Genomic DNA, 16,419 nt, shown 5'->3' with positions numbered 1-16,419 from the left:
ATCAGACAAGTAAGTCAAGTTTCTAAACCAAATCAACAAGCTCAACCTTGATCACACACAGTGCATTAGTATGCCAGACAGTATTAATTCATTATCTCCCAAAAGCCAGTTCTCTCCCAATGAATTACTGATAGTAATTTTCACTTTCTAAATTATACCTAAAGCAGTACTTTTACCATCTCTGTCAACTAAGTTTTCAGTCCACATCTCAAATAAGAAATCTCTTCTTAGATATTCAAAGAGCATTAAATATTTTTTCTGTAGCTAAACATTTCATATTCCTCAGGAGCAACACAATTCCATGGGGCCTGTTTCTAAGTACTACTGTATCTTCCTTTTAAAAACATTATCTTCATACAATACCTTTAAGAGGCAAGTTCACAGTATATATTAACAACTGTAAGAAATATTCCTGCTTTTTATTCAGCACAACCACTTTTAAGAAGCTACTCTTTAAAAATAGCTACGGCTGGGTGCGAGGTGGGTGGATCGCGAGGTCAAGAGATCAAGACCATCCTGGTCAACAAGGTGAAATCCCGTCTCTACTAAAAACACACAAAAAAATTAGCTGGGCATGGTGGCGCGTGCCTGTAATCCCAGCTACTCAGGAGGCGGAGGCAGGAGAATTGACTGAACCCAGGAGGCGGAGGTTGCGGTGAGCCGAGATCGCGCCATTGCACTCCAGCCTGGGTAACAAGAGCGAAACTCCGTCTCAAAAAAAAAAATAGCTACATATGGGTAAACCTATATGCCTACTGTTCATCACAGCATTATTTATAAAAACTTGAAAATTAAAGGTCCAACAAGTGAACTAATTATTCAAATGTCTTTCATAAAATGTAATCTAGTCATGTGGAATTAAGAAAACTATGCAGTACACAGAAGAAAATATGCTAATAATAAGTTGGGGGAGGATGAGATATTTTAAATTACATTTAGTATGGTCACAAACAAATGTAGGAAAACTTTTTAAGCTAAATGTTAACATCTGTATTAAAGAAGGTAAATAATGAGTAGTTTTAATTTATTTCCTCCATTTTCTAATTTTGAAAAAATAAGAACAGTAGTTTTTATAATGAAAAGGGAGATAAACCTTTTACCCTTTATACAACAAAATTTATCTGAAATTAAGAAGTAACCAGACACTAAGCCAAACAGCTTTTCTTTTTAGTTGGTTTAAAATGTTTCCAGTAAATAGTCGTCCAAAAAAACAGAGAAACTCGTAGAAATGTTGTCTCAGTTTTGTTCATGTTTTTCAAAATTAACCAAGCGTAATGAAAACTGATTTAATTTAAATATATTATCTCAAAAGCTACACTCTCATTTCTGCTAAGTGGTTTATTTGTATGTATGTTTTGTGGGTTGTTTCTAGCGTGGGCAAAAGCTTATTTTGTGTGAGTCAGAACATACTCATAGATAAAGCAAGAAGTAGATACCGAGGGGAGCTGAGGTCATACAAAAGGGCTCCTGCGCCGCAAACACCTCTCCTACTGATAGACGATCATGACTGCACTTCTACCTTTCAAGATTCACTTACAGAATTTACAGACATTAATACTTATAAAAACATAAATCAGAATTGCTTTGGACTGAACACTTCCTTTTGTTAAAAAACGAAAGTAATGCCAAAGGAGTAATATATTTAATCAGAAACACCTTAGTGTGAAATCAATTATTAGACTGGTTTTTTTCAAAGAAAAAAATGAATATATGAAAGGACTACAAACTTCAGCCCTAAGAGTGATAATAGGAATGGAAGCCAAAGTCCAATTTTTCTTTTTCTATTTTCTTCTCTTCTCTCATCTAAATTATCCTGATTTCAAAATGTATGCTATTTGCCCTCAAATCAAGGAGTTAACTGGTCCTTAACAGCTGTCAACCACAGCTGAGTCTTCACCCTGAACTTAGGAGAAGAGCCCACCATGGTTACCTGCTGGGCATTGAGCTGCTTTAATACAGGAAACAAAGATTCATCTGTCTTCGTTCTGTTCCAGCCGAAATACCGCTGACAAAATATGCAGGCAGTTAAGACTTACAAATATTTTGAAAGATATTTAAACAAGTGATAAATAAAAAGGTCCAAAGAACCCATTCTTCATTCCATTCCCGTATGTCCTAAGATTTTCATATTTATAAAGATTAGAGTGCTAAAAGAAAGTAATAACAAAATAAATTACTCCAGCATAATCATCTGGAACTATCTTCTTTTCAATTCTCTAAAATAAAACATAATTAGCTCTCACTTTAGGACATCAAAGGCTGTGACTATGAAAAAGGGTTACCTGGAATCAAAACAAGTTTCAGACATCTCACATATTTCTTTGAGGAAAAAAAGTAAAACGTAGTTGGATTAATTCTAGTGCAAGTTTTGAAATATCTATCCAAATGATTACTTAAATATACATAGAAAGGAAAACCAGTAATAAAAAGAAGAAGACTGGTCATCTTTCTTTCAGAATCAATAATATTTAATAAATATTATGAAAATTTATTGTATAATAATACTTAAGTAATAAATACGTGGTTGTAGCTATGAATGCTTATCAATGCTTATTCCAATAAAGATCCTCTTTAAAACTACAGAGAGGGGCCAGATGCACTGGCTTACACTACTTGGGAGGCTGAGGCAGAAGGAGCCCTTGAGCCCAGGAAGTGGCGGCTGCAGTGAGCCATGATTACACCACTACACTCCAGGCTGGTTAAGAGTGATATGCTGTCTTTAAAACAACAAACAAACAAAAACAACTAAGGAGAGGGGAGTGAAAAGAGAGTGGGATATTAAGAATATGGGATTAATGGGATATTAAGAAAAAAATGATCTAAGTTTCTGTTTCCTAAGTTTTAAACCAAAGACAAATGTGACTAAGTGTTTCCTTCTGTTTTCAGAAGTAAAAGGATATTCTCTAATTTTGTCGAGATCAGGTTTCCCCCACAGATATGATGCCTGCGAGTCATCCACCACAGGTTTGAGGTACGCCTCGGCAACAGCTGGGTTAGGAAAGCCAGCAGTGAGTTGCAATGTCCGTAATTTTTTTTTCACTTTGGTGTCATGAGGATTAGGTCTTATCTTTGGATTTTTTTGCGCTTCATGCCACCATTCTCTGTAAAGTAAAAGAAAAAATTACTTACAAAACAATAAGACATTATGGTTCATGCACTATGGATAAACAACTACACTTAGAACATGTAAACTCAAGTTCTAACTCAAATTTTATGATACATAGAATATTTTATTATTTTTAGTATTAGCCACAATGTATAATAATGTCAAACATTTACAGAATGCTTCCTCTGTGCTTGGCACTATGTTAAATATTTCACATGCCCAATAATCAGACAAGCCATGTCCTATCGTTACCCTCACCTCACAGAGAAGGAAACTGAACTCAAAAAGAAGTAACTGGCTCTAAGTTTCACAGCTAGAATTGGGACAGTCTTCCCCTAGAGCCCACACTCATCACTGTACCACAAAAGTTACAGCTCCTCTCGGTCTGTTTCTTAGCAGGAAAATGGAAGTAATGTATCTGTATTATTTACCTCAAATCAAATACGATAATGGATCCAAGAATATTTAATAACATGTAAATATGCCACAAAAATGCTAAATTTTAAAAACATATATATAACAGATAAATATATATATAAACAGAGATAATATAACTCTACTTAAGTATAACTGTAAATTCCAATTTTGGAAAAAACATACCTGAGAAAAGTAAACAGATATTTAAAAGAAATAACAGGAACAACTATTATTTGGCTGTGTGCTAGGCAATGTTCTACATGAGAACACAGCTGTTCACTTTCTTCTTTACATTTTATTCATTTTCAATGTTTTCCATTCTAAGCCTAAACTGGCCAGATAAAGACAGCAACAGGCTCTTGGACACTCCTCCCATGATCAAGCGGGTCCATGCAGCCATCTCTTGAGCAGGGCAGGCCCATGGCTGACCAGTGTGAGGCCAGCTGTGCCAGGCCTAGGGGAGGTCCTTGCCGCTTCCTGTCTCCTGGACCTCCTGCTCTTGGCTGCAACATGCTGTGAGGAAGCCAAGCTCACGAAGTGTCCGTCCAGGTGGCGAGGCCCCGAAGCCGACAGCCACCGCCTCTTTAGCCCTGCGGGCCATCTTAAGGGTTCCTTGCACCCAGCTGAGCTGTCCTACACCACAGGAAACAGAGACAAGGCACCCCACGAGGCCTGGGAAAGCTTCAGAGGTATGAGCAAAAGCAGTAACTACTGCTGTGTGAAGTCACTAAGGCTGAATGAAGGTGGTTTGTAATGCAGTGACAGTTGACCAGAAACACTTATACAATTAGGAAAAAAATAAATGCCATAAAGTCAATAACATAATCCTCACCAGTTCATGCCCTCAATGGAACCTGAAGAAACGCCCGCACCTCACATTCCCTGCTTCACAAGGTTCCTAGTACAGTATTAGGAACCCACTCAGACCAGCTGCCCGGGCCAGGGTCCGCCTGGCCGACGCAGGAGTGCCATCTAGCGTTGGAAATGACTAATTGTGATCATCATTGTATTACAATAACCAAATGCAAACAGGAAAAAATCATTTTTCTTCATTACTTTTACAACACTCTTTGCAGGAGTGCACTGGGGGAATACCGATAATTCTCCTCTACTTTACTTGCAGATTTTCATTTTTGAAACTGTATTCATGACTGCGAGTTAGGAAAATCAGTGGACTTGTGAGCTCATCAAGCCAAAGCAACGGTTACCCCTTCAAGCAAGAGGGCCTGGCACTTCACATACAGATGAAAGGAGGAAGGTGCCCGTCAACCAGCTGAGCTGTGGGAATGGTGGCAACTGTGATGAAACTGAAGGATTCATGCCCAGTCCAAGGCCTTGGGCTGGCGGGGCAGTGCTGTGCTAGCCGGAAAGTCAGCCCCAGGATTTTCACATATCCTTTTTCCCCCAAGAGAATTCATAATTTTTTGTAAACTCTCCCCAAAGGTAAATGTTGGTAGCCAATTGAAAATTAAAGCTCAAGAGAGGAACACACCGTGTAGTCCAAACCAAATGTAACTACAGCAGAATTCAACCTGCAGGCCCAACGCAGCCCCACTCTAAGAATGAGTCACCAGCCAGGGTGCCTTCAGGAGAGGGGAAGAGAAAAGAACGCAAGGCCACATTCTGGTCTTCCCAGTTTCCCACCATGCTTCCTGCTCTTTACCCTGCAATCATCCCGAGTGTCCTGAGTCAGGCAGGGCGAAGGCTGCTCCTATCTAGCATCAGTGAGCTGGAACACCAAAGGCAGAAACTGCTCAAATATGAAAACAATTCAGCAGGCAACAAACGGGCAAAAACTGCTGAACAAAGAAAAGCGGAACAGCATAAATGGGTCATTCACTAAATCAGAAACACAAACTGTCTATGAACATAAAAATTCATTCTAAATAGCTACGAAGAACCAAATGGAAATGTCAATACCATTTTCACTTATCCTAAAATAATCATTAGATAAGAATCCAAAAATTAAGAATGCTCAAATTAATGTTTGTAATACCTTTTTTAAAATAGAAATTAAAAAAGGCATTTGACTAAATTAGTCCTGATAGACCCAAAAGGACTACTTGGAGCCATTAAAAATGATATCAATCTATACATCATTGATAATAGGCCTTGTTCTAACACCAAGTGGGTTACAAGTAAAATAAAAGTATATAGCATCACCCCATTCCTGTAAAAAAATATAATACGCACACTCAAATGAGTATATATACATATGCAATGTACATGCATATACGTGTGACGTCTAAAAATTACATAAACAAATTGTAAACTGTAATCATTTTTAATAAATATTTATAATTTTCTATTATGAACTTTATTTGTATAATAAAGTTATTGGTAGGTTTTCAAGTTATTTACCTACCATGATATATATCTACCTAATATATATTCCCAGCACATAATTTCCTCAACAATAAGAAAATCAGAAAAAGAGAAATGAAGAAAGAATAAAATACAACACATTGGTGAGTGTGCTACGACTGAAGACTGCAATAACTACAACAATTTCGCAGTTCATTTCAGTGATGCCTCTTCAAACCAGAGCATCCCAGCATCTTTCAAACACAAAACATGTAACTGGAGAGAACACGAAAGGATCATTAAATCAGCCACTACCAAACAGCATCTCAACATAGTGATGGTTAAAAGATGCGACCGCAGTCTTGTAAATATGATAAAAACCACTGAACTGTACACTTTAAATCAGTGAACTTCGTGGTATATGAACTATATTTCAATTTTTTTAAAAAAGACGCCGTCGAGGACAAAGGAAAAACTACCTTCCCAGACATACTCATAACTCTACCATCTCAGAATCTTCACAGTGAAAAATGTACCCCAGGAATAGCACAGCTCTGGGTTCTGGATGGAGGAAGACTTCACCACTGAACACGTCACGGGATTCACATGATGAGAAACAGGATGGGAATGCTGAATGTAACATTTCTAACATTATATTTCCAAGTCCCTTCCTGGCTGACCTCTCTCAGGACACTGAACACTCAGACAAGTACAATTTCCTTTGTTTCTCCATCACCTCTAAGAGCATGGGAGGCCGGGGAGTATGGCCTATGCCTTATTCATCTCTCCAGGGCCTGCACAGTGTGTGACATCATATGTCGCTGAATGAAAGGGCAACTTCTGTGTTCCTGTGAAATCCACAGGACTGGCTCTGTACCCTTGAACCACTACCACTAAGCCCAGCACCACTAAGAAAAGAACTGACTCTAATTCATCGTCTCTAGAAAAGGGAAAACAACCTTCCTGCTGCTTTCTCAATGAACAATGATTTGTGAACAGTTCATGCTGTAAATAATAGTTCTGTTTGCTTATCTGGGTATTTATACACGTATCTAAATTAAAAAAATAAAAGATCTTACGAGAATTTTAGGAGAGGTTCCAGGCCATGGCCAGGAAATTCATTGAGAATTTCCATGGCGGTTACACAACCCACAGTTGGTATTCCTTCAGTATAATCACTTCCAAGCAAATAGGCCAAATTTATTAACTTATTCCGGTCCAATCCTGTAAGAGCAGCAATATTTTTTAATTTGTATGTTATTAAGATTTCTTCTACATTTACAAACATTGTATCACATAAAGCATATATGTACTGTTAACATTTTTAAAGTTGCATCCATTCTCATAGCTTTAAATACCCACTATACGCTGACCCCAAAGTTAGCTAATAATAAACAGTCATCATGGTTGCGAGAGACCCAGGCTAGAAAGCACCCACCTGGCTTTCCAGGAACATCTGTCCGGTGACAGCAGCAGCAATCCGTTCTTGCTGTTGTTTTTGGGTTTTCTAACCTGGGTCTCTCTGAACCATGGTCACATATATTCAACTATCACAACACCTCCAATGGGTATCCAATGAGCATCTCCAATTTATCACATTCAAACCTGAACGCCTCATTTCTCCTTCACCACTCTGCTCTTTCCTTGTCTTATTGAAGGCAGGTCCACCCGACCAGCTGCTCAGTACCTGGAAGACTCCTCAACTTCATTCTTCTCCCACCCCACATCTAATCCACCTGCACACCCCCAGCCCACCGGACCCTAGCGGATTTCGATGTCTTCTTTTTCTCTCACATTAACCTTGCCATTTCCTTCCCCCTCCTCTCACACTGGCCTCCTTGCTTCCCTAGAACACACCACACAAGCTTCTGCCTCAGCCCGTTTCACTCACTAGTCCCAAGTGAGTGACTACTATCTGCAGTGCTGGCTTCCTATATCCTGCAGAACCCTGTCCTGAAGTTACATGAGTAAAGCCTTTCCCAACAACTCTCTCTGAAACAGCACCTGCACTCCTGGTGCCTGCAGCTCACTCTCTCTTCTCCTTTACTGCTATATTTTCTTATATGTCAAATTATGACTTACGTGTCTGCTTATCATCTGTTTCTCCTACTATTTTACTGTCTGCTCCTTCCCCCTTGTTAAGAGCAACTAGCATATAGCAGTCACCAAACATGTATTTGCTGGTTGAACAGAAGAACATCAATGCTAGAAACCCTAATACAGGCCCAGGCGCAGGAGTGACTCCCTCTATATCCCCTCTCCACCATCTGGTTCACTCTGGAGATCTCAGGTAACTAGTCAAAGTTTAACTAAGTCAGATGATTAACTACCTAAACATACTAGGACTTTAATTCCTTAATTCAACTGTTTAAAATCCTATTCCTCTATATAAGCCAAAGATTACTTATATGAAAATGTGTGATTTCCGTCAATGCATCAAACTAGTTCCTTGGAAAGAAAAAATTCCTAGGACAAATTCTGAAAGTAAGTGTCAGAAAGTAACCAAAAAGACGCTGAAGTCTTACCTAACTGATTGTGAAAGTCCACGTATTGGTAATATTCTACAAACTTGTTTTTATTAAAAAAGTTTTTATAAACATGCCGTGCTCCAAACAGCCAGATATCACTGTCATCAGTGATGGTTCCAGAGGTCTGATCAGTCAGGTCCAGGATGGCACACTGTGCCTCTGCTTCCATAGGAGCTTGGATGTAGGGAATGCCGAACAGGCGCAGGAGTTCCTGCAGAGTTAGGGATACACAGTGACCCCGAGGAAGGGCATCACCAGGCCCTGAGCACCAGGTGAGGCAGTGCCTACCACTTCACGTAATGCATTCATTTCTGCAGTGTTACGGACACACAGTGACCCCCAGGGAAAGGCATCACCAGGCCCTGAGCACCAGGGGGAGAAGTGTATACCCACTTCATGCAGTGCATTCCCCCAGGGGTCTGAGGCCCAAGCTGCCTGCACCCACCTGGCTTTCCAGAAACATCTGTCCAGTGACAGTAGCAGCAATCCGTTCTTGCTGCTGCTTTTGAGCTTTCAGTGAATTCTGTTGTTCTAAGAGGTTGCTCTCCAGAGTTTCCAGCTCCTCCTATAAAATGTTTTTTCATTTGTAGATTTATATTAATAATCCAAATAAGTTCATCTGTTACAAAAAGCCTGCATTCAGTCTGACTGAAATTACCAATAAGCTCTTTCTCCTTATGAAGTACTCCGCTGGATTTCTAAGCAAGACTCTATAAACCACATGGAAAATGGAGTCTATCCCAGGCAGTAATCTACACAAAAACGAAGCCATCAGCAACCACACGATGCACTGCAAATCGCTAATAAATAGTCATACAGCAACTCTTTAAAACTCAAAACCTACTTAACCTGGCTTCCTCAGCAAGAAGTGAAAACACAGTGTTACAGTATTACCAAATCGATATCTTGCCATTCATGGAGTGACTCTTCCGCATCTTTCTCAGCTTCCTGTGGCTCACCATCCTCGTTCTCCCTCTCAGAGTCATCCCTCGGGAGGCTCTCAGACTCAGCAGGGGCTTCTTCCTCCCTAGTTCCTATCAGTTCCTCTTCGCCTTGTTCTGAGGGAGGTGTGGAAGTTTCATGCAATTCTGCTTGAGGTTCTTCATCACTAATCACACTCTTCACTTCAACGAAACTTCCTGTACCAAAATAAAGGTCACTTCATCTACAACCAAAACATTAAACTTATCGTGCAATAATCAAGAGCTTTCTAGAGGATCCTGAAAAATGCTACACCCTAAAAAGGAAAGATTTGCCTATAACAGAAAACATGTAATAGTAGCATTATTATTAAATAAATGTGATCACAAATGTCTGTAACTTCAAAACAAGCCTTTTCAATTAGGTAAACTGGCACTGTTTTTGAAAGTAGGAAATTCTCTTAAGATTTGCATATTTGCTTTATATAAATAGGTTCTAAGTTAACTGACATTGTTTTAAAAATTCAAAAAGGAGAATTATCAAAGTATACAATCATGGAAGTTGCTTCATATGTTTTTATGGTATTAACACAGCACAGAATAAAGCTGTGACTCAGAAATAGATCTTCCTCTTCCACGTCCCTTCTCGCCTCTCTGACTGTCCTTCCCTCTCCTTAAAATATATTTATTGGTTCCCTTACTTCCCTGCAGGTAGAGAGGACTAGCAAGGCCTGTCCAGCTGGGTTTAAAGAAACAATCGGAACAGAGGAAGGGGCTCTCAGGGTCTGGGAGCTGGCACCAAGGACACAGCTGGAGCCAAGAAGAGAGCAGGGCCAAGGAGAAGCCCAGTGGGAGGGGGAGATGGTTACAAATTGAGGGAGAATAAGCAGATGTAAATATATTGAGGATAAGGGAAGCAATGTTTCTCATTGTTAGGAAAACTATAAAAAAGCAGGAGGCTAGACTGAACCCCATGATACTGGGTTGGAACTGCAGATATCAGTATAAACTCATGGATTTTAATACAGATTGACCAAAATATACAGGTATGTTTGCATAAGTGTGTGCATATATATGTATACATAAATATACTTCCTGGCTCTCTTGCTGAAAAGGCCTGAGACAGTTATACCTCAGGATCCATGAGCATACCCACATCCATAGTTTGTGGTGTCTAACCCCATGCCCCACTGAAAGGAACCAGAGCTCCCTGGTGAAATGGCTGGTTCTAGGACCAGGGCAGAATAAGTTCAAGATATGCTTGGAACAGCTTGGCCAGAAAGTTAGGAAAGGCTCAAAATATAATGGGAAACTGTTACAAGCCATTAGAAGGAGCCCCCACTGGACAAAGCTGGGACAATTTGAGCAACGAAGTAAATTATGACAGTATTGGATTATAACTCACTGCATAAAATAGGAATACAGGAGTCTACACTGACTAAAAATAACAATAATAAATGGGGAGAAGGAAAAGATCTTCCTCATAGAAGGATATCAAGTAATAATATATAAGGAATGACAGAGTTAGAAAACCATCATTTGGCAATCAATATAGTAACAAATTATTCATGTTAAAATCAATGGTTGCTAACAAGTGTGTAGAAATTTGTTTGGGAACAGCATATTTACATAGCTCCAAAAATTCCTTTCCCACAAAATACTTATTAATTATAAAAGGGAAATAGTAACTTTTGAATGAAGAAAACCAGCAGAAACCAGGAACAAATTGTGTGTGTGTGTGTGTGTGTGTGTGTGTAGGGGGGGTTTGATTCTCATTATTCAAAGTAGCCATCATCTATGAAGTCTCTGTGAACACTAAATTAACCAACACTGAGTCACTGTTCCTAAACATATATGTGTATACACATATACACACATATACATATATAACATATGTGTATACATACACATACATATATAACATGGTATGCATGTATACACATGCATGTTATACGTGCATACATATGACATACATGTATATACATATACATGTATGCATATATACATTTATATAACATGTATACATGTTATGTGTTGTATATAGCACGTATGACATATAAAGTGTATTATGTTATATGTAACACATATGTTATGTGTTGTTATATAACATGTATATGTGTATGCGTGTATACATGTTATATGTTACATGTATGTTATAGATGTGTATACACATATACATCTATAACATATGTATATACACATATACATATATACACATAACATATATGTACATACACATATACATCTATAACATATATATGAACATATTTCATATATATTATCCTAAATCCTAAAAACTGCCATCTTAGTAGATTCCATTTATTGTATTAACAAGAAATAAAGTTCAAGAAACAAATTGGTGACTTGCCTGAGGCTGCCACACTAACAGGTGCCAGAATAGGGATATAAATCTAGTCCAACTGGCCTGGGGCTTCTGGTCATCTCTCTCAGAGCCCGGGAACAAGGCAGAGTGTCACCTTCTCAACCTCAGCGGGAGACAGTGTGGCAACTCAAGCTGTTCCCCAAATCCATGGATGACCACAAAGACACTGCAGTGAGTACTTATTTTGAAGTTACAAATACATTTCAGTGATCAGGCAATTTCACAAATATGAAATCTAAAAATAATGAGGATCAATGGTATATATGTATATACAGATTTGGAGACATATGATACATATATAGAGGCCACAGAGGGGCCAAGGGAAGTGATAAGCTAATGTGGTAACATGCTAGCCACTGAGGTACTGGGTGAAGGAAACAGTGTTTTATAATATTGTTCCAACTTTTTAAAGTTAATAATTATTTCAGAATAAAAACTTTTTAAAAACTAGAGGGAAATTCAACTTTACCATCCCAAACTAGGGCATTCTATCCTTTAAAAATAATAAAAGCAGAGCAACACAGGGAGGGTCAAGATTCCATTACCAGCTGCGTGTCCCTGGGAAAGCCGTTTCACCTTTCTTTCCAAGTCTCTTGTTCCTTATCTGTAAAAAGTAAAAACGGGGCTACACTAAAGGATCCCTCAGCTCCTACAGAGGTGAAATCCTACAATTCCTAATTTCTACAAAAGCACAGACACATACCATCAGATTCACTTTCTTCTGAGTCAATTTCCACTGGTTCCACGGGCTTTGGAACGGAAATTAAATCCTGGCCTGCAGATTCAATGGTCTGCTGTTCTTCAATGGTTTTCAGAAAATTCTCCTGTTCTTTAGCATTAAATGACACCACATTTTCTAAGTTGCCTACTGTCTCTGAAGGGACACTTACTCTGCTACTCGTTTCTTGCAAACTGACAGGGCCAATGACTTCAGAAGCAGGATGTGGTTCACATTCTGTTTCATCATCACTTGAAAGAACAGAGGAACCATATTTACTCTCAGATGGGCAAAGCTGTTTCTGTAGCTCAAGCGCACTGGCATGTGTTTCATTCTTTGACACAGAGCTGGCAAGAGTTGGAGGTGCCGGTGTCAGTTCCTTTCCATTTAGGAGCCCAAGTGTGTCACTATGTCTAACCACTGTGCTCTTCGGAGGCAGCCAGTCTTTTCTGTCCTTAACCATAGACTCATCACTTCCTGGAAAGACTGCAGTCCCCACGTGAATAGGTGACATCTGTTCTTTTGGAACTGTGGCTGTGGGCTCTCTCCCCTCATTAGTGCTGGCTGCACGCTCCCCCGTAGAGTGCACACTAGATGACGCGAGTGTTGCAGTCAAGGGCATTCCTTTTCCATCTCTCACTTTAAGTCCTTCATCACTGTCCTCAGTGGAGCGGTACATACGCAGTTCTTCTGCTCCTGGGCCTCCTGTCTGCACCCCATCTGCAGCATACACCTTTACGTCTTCGTCATCATCAAGAGCTCTCTGAATAGCTGAAAGAGTCCGGGGTGATATGGAGCCTTCGTCTGCAGTAGCAGGTTCATTCCGTTCACAGGACTGCCTTCGATTTTCACTCTCCAGCTCCTCTTCTGAGCTACTTCCCAGCAGGGCAGCTTGCATAGCTAGTAAAGTTCTTGGAGAAGGCGGGGTAGCATCAGGCTCTTTCTCTGTCTTCAGTTTTTCACATGGAGATGACTTCATGTCAAATGACATGCTGTGCATTTTGCTGGAAGAAGGAAGAGACTCTGAATCCACTTCCGCAACTTTCTTAGCTTGAATACCTTAAGAAGAATTAAAACACTTCTCACCATGCAGTTTTACAGTGTGACAATATACTTCTAGTAAGATGAATGAGAGAACACTGGTTCTCATAAAAAAAGGACATACATCTTCACATAATCAGCAACTAGGAGTTAATTCATTCGTTAATTTTAAAGTGGTCTGGCACTATAGTAATTAATCTATTAAAAGCTGTGTACAGTTATTACATAAATAGAATTTCATTAATATTATCCAGGGGTGCTAGTTTATAGAATTCAGAGCCAAAATTTATCTTTGATTTTTAATGTAAATATTGTAAATATATAAATGGTGGTACCTGATACCTTTTATCAAGATGTAATGGGAAGTGTCTTCAGAGACCACTCTCCTTGACTCTACCTCCTTCAAAAAGCCCCCTTCATCTTCATACTGCCTTCGGATGTGTCCTGAATGTTGCTGATTCATTTCCTTTTGGACATGCTCTATGTGCTGGTTCAGATAGTTTTTTTTAAGCAAGCCTTTGAGTTGGTACTGTGAAAAGTCATTGGACTCCTAAAGGCAAATTAAACAAACAAAATTACTGTTTGATATTAAATACAGATAACATTACCATATTTCCACCCCTTTCCCCAACAGGGAACAAAGAACAATTGGCTTTTTTCATTGATGGTAGTTTTATATTATAAAAGTTGAATAACAAGAAAAACTATAACTTCCTTTTAAAAAAAATCTTCAAAAGAGTTGGACAAAAAAAATCATGAATACTGTTTATGATTTAATAATTTATTCAATAAACATTTACTGAGCATGTAATGCACAGTGGTCACTGTGACATTTGATTATGGCTTAAGAAGCCATCTTCCAGAATACAGGTAAATATGTAAGTGAAGTGCCCAGCACAATCTTATCCCATAGAAAACACAATAAATCACAGCAATCACAGTTAACAATAGCAATACTTAACATTAAGGCATTTCCCATTGAGGGCATTTTTCTAAATGCTTTTACATAAAATACCTCATTTTAGTCTCACAATCATCCTATGAAACAGATATCACCTCCATTTTATAAGTGAACAAATTGGGACTTAAATAGGTTAGGTAACCTCCCTAGAGTCACAGGGCTAATCAGTGGTAGATCTGGGATCAAAAGCCTATCAATTTACTATAATTGCTTCTATTAATATAGTAGACAGCCCCCTCATCCTTGGGGATATGTTCCAAGTCCCCCAGAGAACGCCTGAAACTGCAGAAAGTACCAAACCTGATTGTCATCAATCAGAGCATATTTCTGTTCATGTCTCCCACCCAAAAATTTAATGGCTTTTCCATCTTAACTGAGCACTTAACACACACTGAGGTCATGACTTTTGCAGTTTGTGGTGCGACAGCAAAACCAGCACCAATTTCTTTTTCCCTCTTCATAATTTCATAGATAGAAAAGTCATTTTTACTGAAGGTCTTAGCAACCTCAGCCAACATACGATTTTTTTTTCTTTCCCTATTAAGAACTTTCACCTTTTCACTTAAAGGAGGCACTCTACAGCTTCTCTTTGGCATATGCAAATTGCCAGCATCATACTCTTGCACTGTCGAGCCCTTATTAAGTCAAGTAAGAGTGACTTGAGAAGAAGCACTGCAATATCACAACAGTCGACCTGATGGCCAAGACAGCGACTAAGTGATTAACAGACAGGAAGCGTCTACATTATGGAGAAGCTAGACAAAAGAAGGATTCCTGTTCCAGGCAAGATGGAGCAGGAGGGTGTGAGATTTCATCACGCTACTCAGAATGGCATGCAAGTTAAAACATACGAATTATTTCTGAAATTTTTCATTTAATATTTTCAGACCACAGTTTAACACAGGTCACTGAAAACTGCAGAAACCAAAATGCTGAGTAAGATGGAATTATGGTATTATGATTATTACTACTGCTATTATTACCTACCATCACTACTGTTATCAATATTACATTTGTACAATGTACAGATGATACAAAGGCCCAACATGGATGACTTAGAACATCTCTAACAAAATTACAAATCCAACAAGCTGCCACTCTACACCACCCCACAGTCCACCACTCCTAGACACTTCATGGTTGCAGAAAGAAAATAAAGAACAGTAAATCATTAGGGACTGTCTCTCTTTCTCCCATTTCTTCCTACTACTTTTTACACCAGCAAAATTCTATTTCCTCAACTGACACACAGAGATCCTTTCACACTCAAGAAATAAAAGGCCTGACAGATTGAGGCTGCATTTTTCTCCTGAAATAAAAATCAATTTATTTCTCTCCTTTGTATATCCAAAGACCCAGGAATATCACCTCTGTGCACCTTAGTGTGTGCTACTTCATATTCTTTGTGGAAAAAACTGAGGGAGTGATGGAAAAAGAAATATATCCTTCCCTTTTCATATTTCTGGTATCAATTTAAGCAATATTCAAAAAGTGCAGAAAATAAGAAACACTCCCATCTACTCACTAAGGTCAATGATGCAAAATTTCTATTCTGTCCTACAATGGGTGAAAGGAGAACTGTGGTAGAAATGACAGATAGTAGCAATAGCAGGAGAAAAAGAACTCACTCACTGGCAACTAAGACAGGGAGTCATCGATAGTAACATGAATTAAAGTATTAACGGCAGCATGATCAGGAGACACAACCGCACACACCACCTCCACTCTAGCTTTCTGGACCTGCAAAGCCACGAGATGTTCCAAGGTGAAGACGCCCCATTCCCACTGTCCAGAAAGAATGTGGGAAATTGTGGAGACCCAGTGGCATTTCTAGGGCTGCACAGAGGAAGATACACTTTGAATCTCAATTTAGGACATAGTTTTCCATTGTGCTTAGACTCCCTATTACTACTAGTTTTTATAGACAATTAATGAACTAACCCACGAATTGAGTCAGGAAGCATCTAATGTCATGTGAAAAATACTGAGCTAAGCACTGAAAATACAGAAGTGAGCAAGATAAGCATGTTTTGGAGCTAAG

At 39.0% G+C, this 16,419-nt stretch overlaps 1 protein-coding gene across 22 annotated transcripts in view; it reads right to left on the bottom strand.

Annotated features, from left to right (window-relative positions):
• Positions 1-16,419, bottom strand: part of ERCC5 (ERCC excision repair 5, endonuclease) — a 117,029-nt gene that overhangs the window by 86,019 nt on the left and 14,591 nt on the right. For 21 of the 22 annotated variants that reach the window (XM_078327885.1, XM_078327924.1, XM_078327818.1 and 18 more), the window contains 8 exons: positions 13,760-13,967; positions 12,362-13,435; positions 9,250-9,494; positions 8,801-8,920; positions 8,353-8,566; positions 6,907-7,051; positions 2,901-3,101; positions 1,931-2,015 (listed from right to left, as the gene is read on the bottom strand). In XM_078327885.1, the coding sequence (XP_078184011.1) occupies positions 1,931-2,015; positions 2,901-3,101; positions 6,907-7,051; positions 8,353-8,566; positions 8,801-8,920; positions 9,250-9,494; positions 12,362-13,435; positions 13,760-13,967 (2,292 nt within the window). Of the gene's footprint in view, positions 1-1,930; positions 2,016-2,900; positions 3,102-6,906; positions 7,052-8,352; positions 8,567-8,800; positions 8,921-9,249; positions 9,495-12,361; positions 13,436-13,752; positions 13,968-16,419 lie in introns of all 22 variants that reach the window. The other variant, XM_054247789.2, reaches the window with a different exon arrangement.

Source organism: Callithrix jacchus, chromosome 1, assembly GCF_049354715.1.
Source record: "Callithrix jacchus isolate 240 chromosome 1, calJac240_pri, whole genome shotgun sequence".
In the NCBI taxonomy this organism is placed as follows: domain Eukaryota; kingdom Metazoa; phylum Chordata; class Mammalia; order Primates; family Cebidae; genus Callithrix; species Callithrix jacchus.
Note: the sequence above shows the minus strand (reverse complement) of the source record. Positions and strands in the feature narration are given on the sequence as shown.